This window comes from Manacus candei, unplaced genomic scaffold (assembly GCF_025592945.1).
Source record: "Manacus candei isolate 608988 ecotype Guabito, Panama unplaced genomic scaffold, ASM2559294v1 h1tg000018l, whole genome shotgun sequence".
NCBI lineage: Eukaryota > Metazoa > Chordata > Aves > Passeriformes > Pipridae > Manacus > Manacus candei.
This window is the reverse complement of record NW_026138066.1, coordinates 20,123,132-20,138,354: the sequence shown is the minus strand read 5'-3', so window position 1 is coordinate 20,138,354 and position 15,223 is coordinate 20,123,132. Positions and strand designations below refer to the sequence as shown.

General features: G+C 40.1%; 1 protein-coding gene across 1 annotated transcript; it reads left to right on the top strand.

Moving 5' to 3' along the window:
- Positions 1–129: 129 nt before the first annotated feature.
- On the top strand, positions 130–14,267 carry GOLT1B (golgi transport 1B). The gene is made up of 5 exons (XM_051785005.1): positions 130–274; positions 5,409–5,500; positions 7,269–7,447; positions 10,184–10,265; positions 11,629–14,267. The coding sequence occupies exons 1-5, from the start codon at positions 139–141 to the stop codon at positions 11,665–11,667; spliced, it is 528 nt and encodes a 175-aa protein (XP_051640965.1). The 5' UTR covers positions 130–138; the 3' UTR covers positions 11,668–14,267.
- Positions 14,268–15,223: the final 956 nt, after the last annotated feature.

Genomic DNA, 15,223 nt, shown 5'->3' with positions numbered 1-15,223 from the left:
CGGTCCTCCATCCCCGTCCCACCTGAGCCGCCCCGGGCCCCGCCCCTTCCGCCGCCACCGCCCCTCGGCCAATCACCGCGTGGCGCCGCGTCCGCGCGGCGATGCAAGACGGCCGTTGATTGGCGGCGGCCCTGCCCAATGGGCGGGCGCGTCTCACCCGGCGGGTGCGTGTTTCCGGAAGACGTGGCCGCTCCCGCCGATCCCGATCCCGCCGATCCCGGTGCCGCTCCTCCCGCTCCCGTCGCCACCATGATCTCCCTGTCCGACACGCAGAGTAAGCTTTGCCGGCGGTGCCCGGCCGGGTTGCGGGCGGCGGGGCTGGGCGGGCTCGCAGGGCCCGGCGGGCCCTTTGTGCGCGGCGGCGGCTCCGGGAGCGGATCCCGCTGATCCCACGGGCACCGCCGGGAACAGCGGCGGGGTGGGAATGAGCCCGGGCCGGCGGGGCTCGCCCGGCCGCACCCCCGCGCTGTGGGAGCCGCGGCCGTGCCGGGAGCTGGCAGGGAAGGCGGCGGGTGGAATGGGATGTGGGGATGCAGGGAAGGGCCGGGCCCTCCCCTCGGCAGGGATCTGTCACCAGCGCTGTCGGCGTTTGTCGGGCTGCGAGCGCTGTGAGAATCACAGGAGGTTTGGGTTGGAAGGGACCTTAAAGATCACCTCATTGCACCCCCCTGCCATGGGCACGGACACCTCCGCTAAACCAGGTTGCTCAAAACTCCATCCAGGCTGGCTTTAAACACTTCCAGGGATGGGGCAGCCACAGCTTCTCTGGGCGACCTGTGCCAGTGCCTCATCACCCTCACAATAAAGAATTCCATCCTCATATCCAGCCTGAATTTCCCCGCTTTCAGTTTGTACCCTTTACTCCTTGTCCGGTCCTTATAAATAAATGAATTAAAGCCGAGTGGTAAACAAAAGTATCACGTAGCTCGAGTCTTCCCGTGTGCCTCCCTGTGGGCGTCAGTGGTCTGGAAACAATTAGGTGCGAGTGGCTTCCCTGCATTTCTGGTGCTGTTATCACACCAGGTGTTTGCAAGTGACACTGAGGGGGCTACGAGGTGAGGACCAGACACTCAGTCTGGAGTGGGAAATAAAAGCTACTTGTGTATGACTATAGTTTTGTTTTCAGTGAATAGAAGTACTTGGAAATAGAGATGCTTAAGGGGAAAGTACAAAGAAATCGAAGTAAAGAGGTTCATAAGTGTACCCTTGCAACCAGGAGAACCAAAGGGATCCAGGGGTGCATCAGGAAGAGCATAGCCAGCAGGTCGAGGGAGGTGATCCTGCCCCTCCACTCAGCCCTAGTGAGGCACATCTGGAGTGCTGTGTGAAGGCCTGGGCTCCTCAGTGCAAGAGGGAAATGGAGCTGCTGGAAAGGGTCCAGCAGAGGCCACAAAGGTGATGAGAGGTCTGGAGCATCTCTCTAATGAGGATGGACTGCAGGAGCTGGGCCTCTTTAGTCAGGAGAAGGCTGACAGGAGATCTCATCAATGCACATAAATATCTCCGAGGCAGGTGCCAGATGATCGTGCCAGAGGATGGTGCCAGGCCCTTTTCAGTGGTGCCCAGCAACAGGACAAGGAGCAATGGCCATAAACTAAACCACAAGAAGTTCCACCTCAATGTGAGGAAGAACATCTTTACACTGAGGGTGGCAGAGCCCTGGCACAGGCTGCCCAGGGAGGGTGTGGAGTCTCCCTCTGTGGGGCCATTCCAAACCCACTTAGGGTTCCAAACCTGCTCCAGGTGACCCTGCCTTGGCAAGGAAGTTGATCTTCAGAGGTCCCTTCCACCCCTGATGATTGTGTGATGAGAGTTTAAGCTGCAAGGTAAAGGAGACTGTTAGGTCTTTGATTTAAATTAACATCTCATGCATGATGCATTTCTGGCCTGATTGCCACAAAAGGAAAGGAGTTTGCCTGATAAGCACCACAGCATCAGTTATGAAGGAGGGTGTGAAAAATGTAGAAAAAAAAGTTAAAATAGCTAAGTTTGATAGCAGAATACTGGAAATGGAGGTACTGGAGTGCCAGTCAAGGCCAAAGATGAAGACAGGCAGCAAAGCTTAGCAGCATTCAGGGTCAGTGATTTCTTGAGAAATTCAAGTTACTCTGTTACTGGGATGGGTACTAACCCTTTGGGTTACTTTTGAGATTTCTAGTTGAGTAAATCCATGTGGGCTTTGCTTTTGTTCATTCCCTAACCTGTCCAGAGTATTCATTGGGCGGAAAAAAAAAAGAAAAATATCTTCAGGAAGAGATTCACTGTTTCCTAGTTCCTCATTTGGGACCTTATCTAGTTCCACTGTAGGCTTTAACTGTCAGAGCCAAGAGCAGTAAATAAAACACTGTGAAGTTTAGGGGGGTTTATGTGGGTTTATTTTCACATTTTTTTCTGAAATTCTGAAGATTTTTCATCAGGCATTTTTAAACTCACTTCTGTCTTTAAAAATATAAAATTAACCATAGAGTCACTGGTGGAGTAGTGTGTCAAATACCTGAAGAGAACCACTGCATTGGTTGATGCTTGGAAAATTAAATTTGCAGCTGCAGTCTAGGGCATAATTTTTAAGCAGTGTATTGAACGGTGTTATAAACCAGCAGTAACTGCAAAAGAGTGCACTTAGTTTTTCTCCTAGCAAATTCAGTTTTCAATACTAAAAAATGCTGCTAGCAAAATGATAAAGATTGAAACTTTTCATAATTTGTAAACTCCAGTAATTTTTTGTTTTCTGAGAGCCTGTAGTGCACATTTCCATTTTATTTTGTGCTCAAAAGGCAGAGAATGTGCATTACCTGCCCCGAACTTTCACAAGCAATGTAGCTTAATTTTAAGTCTTAATATTTACTAAGCTGTTTTGACACAGTGCTGCAGTTCTCTTGCACGGCTTATGGGATTTGTGCAGAAACATTGATGAAGTTTTGCTCACTCCTCTCATGAAATCATAATAATTAAAAATAAATTAAAAAAAAAAAAAACAGGGTAAATGCAACCTGGCTAGTTTATGTGTCTGCAGTTCTAGGCATTAAAATGTTGTATTTGACTAATGTGGGAAAGCTCTTCTGGCACAGGAGAATGCATTTAAAAATAGTTTGCTCCCTCTATAAATATTCATAATCTGTTGTTGAAAAGATTTTATACAAAATGCCAGCCCTTTTTTTTTTTTTTAATTCCTCTGAGAACATTAGTCGAATATAATTCCACATTCTGATATGAATCAAGTCACTAATACCTTCTGCTGAGATATTAGCAACAGAGAATAATAGTCCTGGACCATTCATCATCTTCCAACAGTTATTTTGGGACAATGACAACGGTGTTCCTTTTTTTCCCCTTTCCCTCCACTAACTAGAGAATATGGGTGGCTGCTAAAGTGAATGTGAATCCATTGTAGCAGAAGTGATTACAGAAGTGTCAGAGTGGTGATTGCAGCAGCTGTTGGGAGTTGGCCTCTGCCTCCCTGCCAGATCCATACCTTGTGCTGTGTCTGCGGGAGGAATGAATGCTCACTTCCCGTGGCTGCATATTTGTCTTTCTGGCAGCTGCTCATGCCTTTGAGTCCTGCCTCCAAGTGTTTCCCTTCCAGAATACAGACTGTTTCTGCTCTTCTGAAGCAAAGAGTACTGGAGAAAAGGGCAGATTGCAATTGTTTTATTGCCTTCAGTCAGCAGATCCGTTGAAAATACAGTTTGCAATTCTGTTTCTCGTTGTAAACCAGCGCTGAGAACCTCTGCAGTAAATTGATTGTGGCAGGTTACTTAGTGGTTTTAATTGTGGGTTGTTAAAATGCTCATAGTAACACTAAAGTGGCATGAGATAATGTAGAGCTACAGTTTTAACATCACGTGCCCTGCAGCCTTGCTGAAAGCTGAGCCCTTGCAGGAGTCTGGGAAGTGGAATGTTGCTGTAACAAACCTCTTTGAGTTGTTTGGAAATTTATTTGCAATAGCTAAATGGAAGTTCTGAAACAGGCAGAATGATCCTCCTTTGCTCCTGAGCTCTTCAAGCAAACAATCAATTCAATCTACAATTGCAGTCCAAAGTGTAATTAAAATATATTTAGGTAGCTCTGGCCAACAGTAGCAGGGAAGGCTGTGACACTGTGGGTGGGGGTTTTTTTTGTGTTTCAGGATAGACTATGCAAAACTACTTGGAACTTCCAAATACATATATATACAAACACCCTGGGCTGCCAACCTGTCTGTGGTATTAGGGCTGGTATAGAATTTATGTATTCTGAAGGTTTCTAAATTCTCTGGTCCCAGGGATAGCAATAATATAAGGGTGAGTGCATGGATAGATGCAAAGATTTTTGCAGCCGTGTTGCAAAAGGTTTTTCTCTCCCATTCAGTCTGTGTGAGAGTCAAAAGGAAGGATTTAGAGGTTTAAAATTGAAAGCAGGATGTATTTCTAAGTATGGTCTTCAAGATACCTTAGAGGCTATTGTCAAGTGGTAATTCTAATCATAGTTTCACACTTCTAGTCCAGTTTTTCACACAAACCTTCCATTCTACTCTCTTGCCTTCTCAGTATTTCTTGAGCAACTTTTACAAAACTCAAAGATCATAGAATTTTTTAGGTTAGAAAAAACTTTTAGGAGCACCAAGTCCAGCTGTTAACCCAGCACTGCCCAGACCACCACAAGACATTAACTACAAAAGGTAGTTAAATCTGCGTGGTAAGATCACATAAAATTAAACTGTTATGCAGCACTAGTAGTCTAGAGATAATGTATCTTATCAAAATCTAACATTTAATTATGGAAAATGAAATAAGAAACATGAAGATGATAATTGAACATTAATCCCTCAATATTTAGTTAATCTACTAGTTTTGTGAAAACTGGCAACTGTCTGGAGACCCAGGCTAGTGTTTGGTAGCTGTCAGCACAAGTGTAACTTGGAAAAATCCTGCAGATTCATCTGAGTTGTGTTCCATCCAGAAGCTGGGGGGAGTGGGACTGCTGTGCAAGGTTATGGGAGGTGGAATGTGAAGTCTCAGGAGGATGGAAAAGACCAGGGTACTTACCTTACTGGGTAAAGATAATGGGATAAGAACTGGAAACAGAAAACAAAGTTTTGTTGTCTCTTTACAAAACAGTCCTTTTCTCCACACCAGCAACAAATCAAAAGGGATGTCTTTGCCATATGAATGTATGCATGATTTTTGATTGCATTCAATTTCAGTGTATGGTTCCAAATATGGACTTTTTTGATAAGCAGCTTCCAAAGATCTCTCTGGTTTTGAATTAATTGATGTCTACAAGACTTACTATATTTGTACCCTCGGGAAAGCATTTAAATTTAAAATATCTTTATATTGGACATCCTAAGTTTGTTCACAATTTTTATGCATGACTTTTTCCTGGTACCATGTTTTGTTACATGCCTAAATTTGTTTCTTTTTTTCAGAGATTGGAATGGGACTAACAGGCTTTGGAGTGTTTTTTCTCTTCTTTGGAATGATACTCTTCTTTGACAAAGCTCTTTTGGCTATTGGAAATGTAAGTGCCTTCTCTGCAGTCCTTAGAATTAAATATGTGATATATTAAAGATGAACTAAAAATAGAACAGTCTGTTATCAGTTCAGAGCTGGATCACAAGAACTGCTGTGGTGAATTTGGTATAAAGGAAGAGTTATGCTGGATGATGTGAGTGAATCATTTTTCCTGATTGAAGTTAGAACAGCTCACACTGATCTAAATATCATACCTTGGGTCAGGCCTGAGGGATGTTGGTTAGACAAGAAGCAGCTTGTTCCACAGTTGTTGTGCTGCTGCAAATGTGGTTTTTAGATTGGCTGTCATTACTGAGGCGCTTTTTTGTGATCTTGTAAGATAACTGTCAATTTTAAGTATATATTTGGATAAGAATAGCGATGTGTTCTCTGTGTGCTGGCAAATGTAGCTGTGCTGTGCTTTTTAAGGAAAGAAAGAAGTATGAATTACTGGTAGTTTGGGTTTAGAAGAGCCTTCATAATAGAGAGATTTAATATCTTCAGCTTTTACCAAGTCAAAGTTGTTGCATAAAGCAGCACAGAAAATAAATCCTAGGTCTGGTACACAAAATTCCCAATCCAAAGCAAATATAAAATGACAGGGTGTTTTCTGCATGTGATAATTAATCTCTGTGCCTCTGCTGTTCTCAGCTTCACCAGCCAGCCCAAGAACAGCCTGGTAGATGTTCACCCCCTCTTTTGCTGATGCCTAAAAGTCTGCAGGCAAAACTGATTAGGTTCATTCTGAGTCAAATACTGAGATTCACTGAAGGGAAATAGGAAATTGTGTATCTGACTTTGGGTGCGTTAGCTGAAGCATTGCTATGAACCATCTATCAAGTGTGTAGTGGAAGAGTAAAAAATAAAATAATTGTTATTTTTTTCTTTTCCTAATGTAAGGTGGAAATACAAGATCCTGTTTAGGGAAAATGATGAAAACATAGGTAGGAAGAGCCAAAGGCAGGCTATGTGGTAACCAAAGATAATGCAAGAAAAGGTACTGTATCCTTGCAGAAAGGTTCTTTTGGGGTTTTTTAAAAGAAGTTAGGAAGGGCAGGAGTTGATAAAAAAGTGATTTATTAAATAATATAAACTTAAACTTCATCTATAATCCATAATAAAATCTGAGATACTATCACTTTCTGAGAAAAAATGTTGCCTAGATTTGTGCTTAAAAGCTGAAATAATTTCAAGTCCTGTTCCTGCAGGACACTACAAATAGTTCTAACTAGTTGGCACAAGAGTGATAGTGTTCAGTCTATACTGGAACAAATAAACAGTAGAAAGACTCTACACAGTTAAAAATCCCAAAACAACTGATAATGCTGTTCAGCTGTTTTCCTTTTTTGCCTTTGCACTATGAGGTGGATCAGTCCAAGCTGTTGAAGATGTCAATGCTACAGAACAGAGGTGCTTTTATGTTCTTAGTTTTAAGGAACCTTTCCTGTCAGTGGTACTAAGCTTCAGCACCACTTGTGGTAATGATTGTACTTATGTGACAGGATGTAACTGTTGTCAGTAGGTCTTTTGTCTTGAGTGTGTTTGTCAGAGACCACAAAGGTAGACTCTTCACTTTTTAAGCAGCTGAGAGCTACAAATGCTATAAGATGGACTTTACAAAAAGAAAATCAATAGTAAATTCATTCTCACCATCTGTCTTCTGGTATTAAAAGAATTGGTGCAAGAAATGTAGTCTAATTTTGTAAAACATATATATATTTACATCCTAAACTTGGGGACGTAATTAGCTATTTTCTTTCTTTGGTCTTTTCCAGGTTTTATTTGTGGCTGGCTTGTCTTTTGTTATCGGTTTAGAAAGAACGTTTAGATTCTTCTTTCAAAAACACAAAATGAAAGCAACAGGCTTCTTCCTGGGTGGTGTGCTCATAGTTCTCATTGGCTGGCCTTTAATAGGAATGATCCTTGAAATTTATGGGTTCTTCCTATTATTCAGGTAAGTCCTGTTTCAAAATAACTTTCTGTGTTGGTGTATCTAGGAATAAATGTATTCATATAGTGCTTCTGTGTTACAGTTGACAAAGCAGCATCCTTTAAATGTTTGTTTTGACAGATTTTAAATGAAGTTGTTAATTTACATTTGCTAGAGGTGGAAAGTTGATAAATATTTTTCCAAGACTCAAATCTGCTAATGTTTGTGAGGCATATGCTAAACTGACTTTGTTCAGTTGATGTCTGACCAAAGAATTGTAAAGCTGGGAACCCAAATTGTTAGCAGTTCAAAGTTTAAATATTTCCTCATACAAAAAGCAGATACTTGGTATTTTTTTTTGGTGGGGAGTTTATTCTTTTCTTTAACAAACGTGGCAAAATACTTGGTTGCTGCCATCCTTAGGTTTGTAACCATTTCATTACTATGGCAGCCCAGTGGAAAGATGTTTTCTGTCATGTTTCATTACACTTGTGCCCTAATAGAGTCAAAACTGCTGGTTTGGTTAAGTGTCATCTCTCAACTGAGTTAAGGAAAAAATGGAAATTCTAATTTTTTTAACAGCAAACTTGATACATGTTGTAACTTTCACAATGTGTCATTTAAGTTCTTCATAAATGCAACTGTAATGGTGAAAGAATTTGACTTGTTACAACTGGCATACATATCTGTATTTTTATCTTTATTTCCATGGTTGAACTTCTGTACTCACTACAGAACAAAGCACAGAATATGCTAAGTAAAAAGGGAGGCTTTTAGTTGTTCTTGGACTTCTGTCCAGATGAAGACTGTTTCACTAGTGCTTATTGATTGAGTAACAGACCCTGGAATATTCAGCAACTGGCTAAATAATACAGTTGCTGTTAACCAAAGTCAGACCACTGTTCTCATGGTGTTCTTTTTGCACTCAGTAAAATTGTTTGCTGATCTTCTATTTAGTTTAGATTAATTTTTTTTTAAAAAAAAGTCTTAACTTGGCTCCTACTGAAGACAGTGAGATTTCAGAAAATGAATTTTGCGTGTTTAATATATGTTTCTTATTCTACTGTGTGTTACTCTGAATTCTCTCACTGCAAGTGCTTTGATAATCACAGTATTTCACTGAATACATTGTCACTTCTTGCACGTAGCACTTGGGTTTAATCAGCCAGTACAAAGCAAGTAGAGTGTGTTTCCAACGAAACACCCTCCTTTTAATGGATCTCAAAAGAATTATAAATTACAATGTCTAGGCAGGTAGGGTTATGGATTATCTAGTGGTGCTAGCCAGGGGCTACAGGGTAAAATAATGTTGGAGGGTTTATAAGAGGTCAGTAGTTATCTCTAGTTCACTGGAAGTATCCCTTACTCTGAAGAGTATCAACAAGGGATAGATAATTCCAGGTGGGAATGTTTATCTGATCTGGATTCAAAACATCTCAAGACCATTGGAGACCAGTGGTTGGACTCGGTGATCTTCAGGGTCTCTTCCAACCTTAATGATTTTGATTCTATGACCGTCTTTTCTAGTGCTTAATAGTTGTTAGAATCTGAATCCCTTGCCTCAAGGTTGGCTGGTAACTACTTCAAACAAAACTTTTTGTTTTGCTTCAGTCATGTTCAGGTGTTTTCAGCAACTTGTCCCCTTCTGAAGAAATTACAAATGGAACCTTTCCATAATTTTATCCGATCCCTCAGGATCCTGTTGCTTGGTTGCATAGCAGAAACTTCCCTGGCTATTATGGGACAGTTTCTCTTGTGATCTAAGCTGCTTTTGGAGCCTTGTTCAGATTACAGGCAGCCAGAGTTATGGCTAACATCATTATCCTTCCTGTACTGACTATTCCTTATTCTTGGCCACACCAGCTGTTTCTGTCCGCTACAAGTGGTTTGTGTGCCCTGCATCACAATTTGCTGGCCCACTGAAATGATCCAATCTTCAAAACGAGAAAATCTCCAAGAAAAACTTTTTGGTGTTGATATTACCCAACAAAATATTTTTAAGCAGTGTGGTGAAGAGGATGATGACTTGTCAACCTTCACTGCTTCACTGTGGCTGAGGTCTCACTGCACGTTAGTCCTTACTGTACTCAGGGAATGTATCGCTCACCACGGGATCAGTGGGAATGCCACCCCCAGCTGAGCTGCTGCAGTTGGCTGCAAACAGCCGAGACACTGCCATAGGAAATCTGTTTTCCTGCTGCAGAGACAAAGTGGACAGTGCAAGGCCTACCCTATGACAGGCACCATGATTCAAACCTCTAACTTTATATAAATCTGGGAAATAATTGAATACGCAACTCTGTCATGCTTTATTTTCTTCAGTTAATGTAAAGAGTACCAAATATGCTTTTAATTACTCAGAACTAACTTCAGTTGTTTTTATATCGGGTCTTGCAAGAATGTATTCCCTATGATGGAAAAAGAAATTATCTCAAAACATGTATGGTAATTTTGAGGAATCAGTGGGGAGCATCAGTTTTGTTGACATAAGTTGGGTATTCTCTCCTGAGTTATTTTTTCATGAGCTGACTGAGCATTGCCAGCTATGAAGGAAATTAAGTCAGTTTAAAAATAAGGTGTTTCTTTCCTGGTTTTCTCCTTTCTTTGCTGAATGTCTGTTGATATATTTGGTAAACTAGTGAGCTGCTAACAAGCTCCAAGATTAATTGGTTTAAAAGCTACCTGTTATTTTTTCATGTTATAGCAATATGAGAATTGCCTAAATACAACAACTAATGCAATCTTCTATCTTACCTGAAGGGGGTTCTTTCCTGTGGTGGTTGGCTTTATTAGAAGAGTTCCAGTTCTTGGATATCTCTTGAATTTACCTGGTATAAGCTCGGTAAGTGTTCAGTACTTCATGCAACAATTGAAGCTTCTGCTGTGTTTTATTCCATTCATACAGCACCAGTAGAAATGCATCAGAAATAAAGCAAATATAACTTTAGAGCAATGACTTTGAGTGCATTCCTGTATAGTTCTTGCTTGCACCACACAGATCACATTCATTCCCAGGGAGAGACTTCTAGATGTAAAAACAGAAGGACACATTTCAGAAGCTGCCTCTGCTTATGTGTTGTGAAGTGGGAGGAGCCCTGGACTGTGACCTGGAACTCTGGGGTTCTTTCTGCTTCACTCTTGGCCCTGGGTGACCAGATTGGCAAATCCTGCCACTGCCCTGTGCCTCTCCTTTTGCCCATAGGATGAGGAGGACACTGTTCTCTTTGTACAGTGTTTGGATGTATTTCCAAAAAGTGGCCTGTAAAAGCAAACAGTAGAGTACAGTGTTAAGTTTCAGCTTGTATGGCAAATCCAGAAACTCTCATGATGCATAATCATTCATCAGGTATATTTGTTAAGGTTTACTGCACCAGGCTACATCTTGCCATTACTACAATTTGTATTTTTTCAAATGGAGGTTTCCATTTTCTTAACAAAATAATCAGGGATTTGAAGACAATTAACTGGTGCCAGAAAGATGGTAATCTAGGGTGTTTCAGTCAACTACTTTTACTGTGCTAATTTCTGTATGTTTTAACACAAGCATTTTTAACTCTAGTTTTGAAAGCAACAGTTTCAATAGCTGCTACTAAAAATTAATAGGGGGAATTATTTAGATGGATAGGCTGTTTTTTAAAAATGAGTGTTCAAGATCATCTGTTCCAGTCTCACAGTTAGGCCAAGTTCTGGCTCATAATTCATGATCAATTGAGTGTTTCATTTGTCAATTGATCTCTTTTAGTCATATTTAATTTGATCATAATGGGGTTAAATCTTGTTTTAAAAAGATAATTGTTAATGTTTTATTCAAAGCCTACGTAGGCTCAGAAGAGAATCCACAGTAATGGTCAGTTGAAATATCTTCCTTGGTCTACTAATGCATGTGTGGCTGAGACTGTATTGTTTTGTTTTAACCATTAAGCTGGCAGTGTTATCTGCATTTCTTCTATTTCCTTTCTCATTCTGTTGCATCTTCATGTTGCACTGTTAATGTCTATATGAGACAAACATGTCATGCAGAAACACAGTTGCAATGTAAGATTTTTTTAATTTTCACAATCCTAAACCATGAGACCTCGGTGAGTACTACTTGACTCTCATTTCCAGTCACATACTAACTGTGCAAGTAGCAAGTAATATTTGAGAGTAGCTTCACTGTGCGTAAACTTCATCAACTTAAAACCTTTTTGTCTCCTTTTCTACAGCTTGTAGATAAAGTTGGAGAGAGCAACAACATGGTATAATGACGAGAGGGCCGAAGACTGATTCTAAACTTACTGTATTATTTATAAAATCCTTTTGAAGAATACTCAGCACAAAGATTAAGTTGTGTACAAAGGAAAAAGCTTGTTACGTTCTTTACATAACAGTTTAATTTAAAATGTATAGTCAACAAAATACATTAGAAAAGAAGCTCGGCAAGTGTGCTTCTAGGAAAGTAACTCCAGAGTTCAGGAAGTAAACTGAAGAGGTGAAAGTCATGGAATAACCCATGTTACAACTGTTCAAGACTATTTTTGTTGGTTTTGGAAAACATGCTAGAGGCAATGAACCCTTGTGGAATTAACGGTGCCTGTGCTTTACCTCCTTATTTTGAAGGTGCAGTAGAGCAAACAGGCCTACATTTTTAAGGGTGACCCAAACTTACCCAACCCTCTGCTTGCTATCCTCAGAGTGCAAAAAATCCAACAGGAAACTTCTTGTGTAACAAGAGATGCGTCTTTGCATGAAGGTTAAGATGACTATTCATCTATAAGTGTATTATGACAATAAAAAGGAAACCCTACGCAGTCCTGTTACAAACATTTTTGTAAATATGTGGCTGAAATAAAACATTGTTATCTTAATGTTTCAAAGCCAAATGTTAGTTGATTGTATTTGCCTTCCGTTTCGGAATATGCAAAAGGTCAATCTTTAATAACTTCGGTCTTAAATGTTGGTTCTGAACACGTAGAACTCAATAGGGAACTGTGGAAACTGGTTTGCATTCCCTCCAGGTTGTTCTCCGTGAGTCATGTTACATGTGCATCCAGAGGAGAATGTAGCCCCTTGTCAGTAACATGAAAACTGTGTAAGATATGCTTAGTTCACAAAAAAATGCATTAGGCTGAGGTGCTGATGTGAACCCTGTGAAATGTAACTTATCAGAATTTGGACCTTTGTTTTTAAACAGTTTGAAACTAAGGTTTCTTTGTTTACTCTGGAACTACACATTGACTTTATTTTTTACAGTAATAAAATGGAAACTTAAAGTTCTGTGTACGTGAGTCTCTGGGGAGAAAACTGAGCAACTGGGACCGACTAAAGGTCAAGTGCCAATCTCCATGTATTTGTAGCTTTTCACTTGGGTTATCTTCAAATAACTTAAAACTTCTATCCATCACAGCAACAGCTTTGCTGTTACAGAGGATTCTTGGCTAACCTGGAATAAATGTCCCCTACTAATGCACGGGTCATCGGAATGTTAATTGTGCACTTTCAATAGGCCATTGGAATGTTAACGTTGTGCACTTTCAATAGACTTAGTTATGTGGTGTCCTCACCTAAGAAACCAGGATTGCTCAGTGAATTGTACTTCTATAGGCCTTGGGAGTTTCTGTTGTTTCACTGTCTTTTCAAACTTAATCCTAAAACAAATTACCCCAGAGTAGTATTTCAAGTAGCTATGTAGCCTTACAGGTCTAATGACTGGTTTTTTGGTGGTTTTTTTTTGCTTTATTGTGCAGTTAAAATTGAAATTTTCCAAAATAACTTTAACTTAAAAAGAATCCTCATATATCAACTCTTTTGAATGTTGCTCTGCAGTTTGTTTGTATGACTTTTTATTTTCATTACAAACCATATAAATGGCTACAATCCACTACTGTCAATATTAAATTTGCTTCCTTCTCAAACAGGCACAAAATTATTCAGTAAAAAAAAGAAAAAGCTGTTATATTTACAGTGAATGACATCTGAAAAAATCAGTGGGTTAATTCTGTAAATAACCAAAAATGGCTATATTTGCCTGATGGCATGTGTGGTATAGTTTACAGACAGGACTAAATATGATTTGTGGGCTCTACCTCAAGAGATAAACCATTTTAGATAACCCAATTTTGACTGCTCCTGTAGATCTGTTGTGTGTTACAGTGACTACAGAATAACACTACAGCAGCTTAGCAAATTCATCCCGTTTGTTCTGGTAGGGCACTAGTCTGTGCTGTGGGAACCAAGTGCTGCTTAAAGCAGAGTTCATCATCTACTTTAGAAGTCAGCTGGAAGTTTTGTTCTTGTCTCTCAAAAAATAATGTGATGGGAAAGGTGGATTGCACCACATGACTATGGAGCCCTGGCTGGCAGCAAATTGCTTGGTGAGCTGAAGTACCTTCATCAACAGGGAAGCTGATGATGTATTTCTGAGGTGATTAATGTGTTACTGTGTATGATGTTTTAGCTCTCTGAAAATCCAGGATATAGGCAGGTCATCTCACTTATAATTGAGTCATTGTTTTAAATCAAAAGTCAATTTTTTTGTCACACGTGAACTGTTGTGAAAAGTGTCCGAGGGAACAGAATTGTATGTTGAATTTAGCATAGTCTTTATCCCTCAAGGTAATGTTGTCTTTGAGACGGTTTTGCCAAGATAAATGTGGGTGGCAGCAAAGGTCAAAACAACTTAGCCTTAAAGTGTTTCTGTCCTTGTAAAAATATCTCTAACAGAAACATGCTTGGAACGTTTCCCCTTTTAAATGTAATTTATAATCGCTGCTTTAAAACTCATGAGGATGGATCTTATTCTGAGCAAATGAATACTGTAAATATCCTTGTCATACCTTGAATAAATGGGTACCTTTTTCTATAATTTGTCTTCGTGTCTCTTTACATGCACATTTGAAGAAAGTCTTTTGGTAAGTTTTCCTTTCCAAAAGGGAGGGGGTGCATGCTGTTACTGCTTGGCTATCGTACACTGTTGTGACTTTTACAGTAAATAGTGTCTTGGATTAATCTTAAATGGAAAGGTTTTCTCTCTTTCTTACAATAAGCCTTTTACTTAAACATGCCCCTAGTTTTTCGTGTTCCAGTTTTAAACACATCGCAACGAAATGTGGAAGTTACAGTTATGTGGGAAATAGTTTCTTTATTAAACCACCTCCTTTCCAAGGAAATAACTGTGAAACTTCAGGAGAAAAAGGGCACGTGTCTAAAACTTAGAGCAGACTTTCAGTTTAGTTCAAGGATATGACCATGAGTTCCCTGTATGCTAGAGAGTGACCTGATAAGCAGGTTTACCATTCATTCCATGGTGCTCAGCAAACTTCCAGCCCACTGTTGAGCATTTTCAGAGGGAGCAGAACAGCAAAGCAAGGATTTTAACTGGTTGTTGAGGTGGTGTGTTGGTGTTATATGCCAGTTAGTACCCTCGAAACTTACTCTGACTAAAGTTCCAGCCTCTCAACTAACCTTTACCAAAGTTGGTTCTATGGTAAGGATTCCAAAGAACTGGCACTTCCTAATATAAAAGAAAACAAATTCACAGCAATGTCTGGTTACATTTGTTAAACTGTGAGAGGTATAAGGTATAATTTTAATCTGTATATAGCTCATGGCCCATTCTCTTCAGTGACTAGAGGCCATTCATTAACCAGGAATACTTTGGCTTTGTTACTGCTCACAGTATGGTGCCACAGCAGTTCAGAGTCTCTGTCAAAAGCAATGTAAAGAAAAGAGTCTTGCCCCTGTGGCAGATGTCAAAATCAAGGTTTTATGGAATTAAGTTAAATTTTTGATTCACCAGGTTTCAAGGCACAGACTCATCTT

What these genes read in the sequence shown, in the direction of transcription:
- GOLT1B (XM_051785005.1), top strand. Translation starts at nt 139, where the DNA reads ATGGGCGGGCGCGTCTCACCCGGCGGGTGCGTGTTTCCGGAAGACGTG. An exon ending in GGGTTCTTCCTATTATTCAG is followed by an intron (nt 7,448 to 10,183) that starts GTAAGTCCTGTT and finishes TCTTACCTGAAG; the next exon opens with GGGGTTCTTTCCTGTGGTGG. An exon ending in ATTTACCTGGTATAAGCTCG is followed by an intron (nt 10,266 to 11,628) that starts GTAAGTGTTCAG and finishes CCTTTTCTACAG; the next exon opens with CTTGTAGATAAAGTTGGAGA.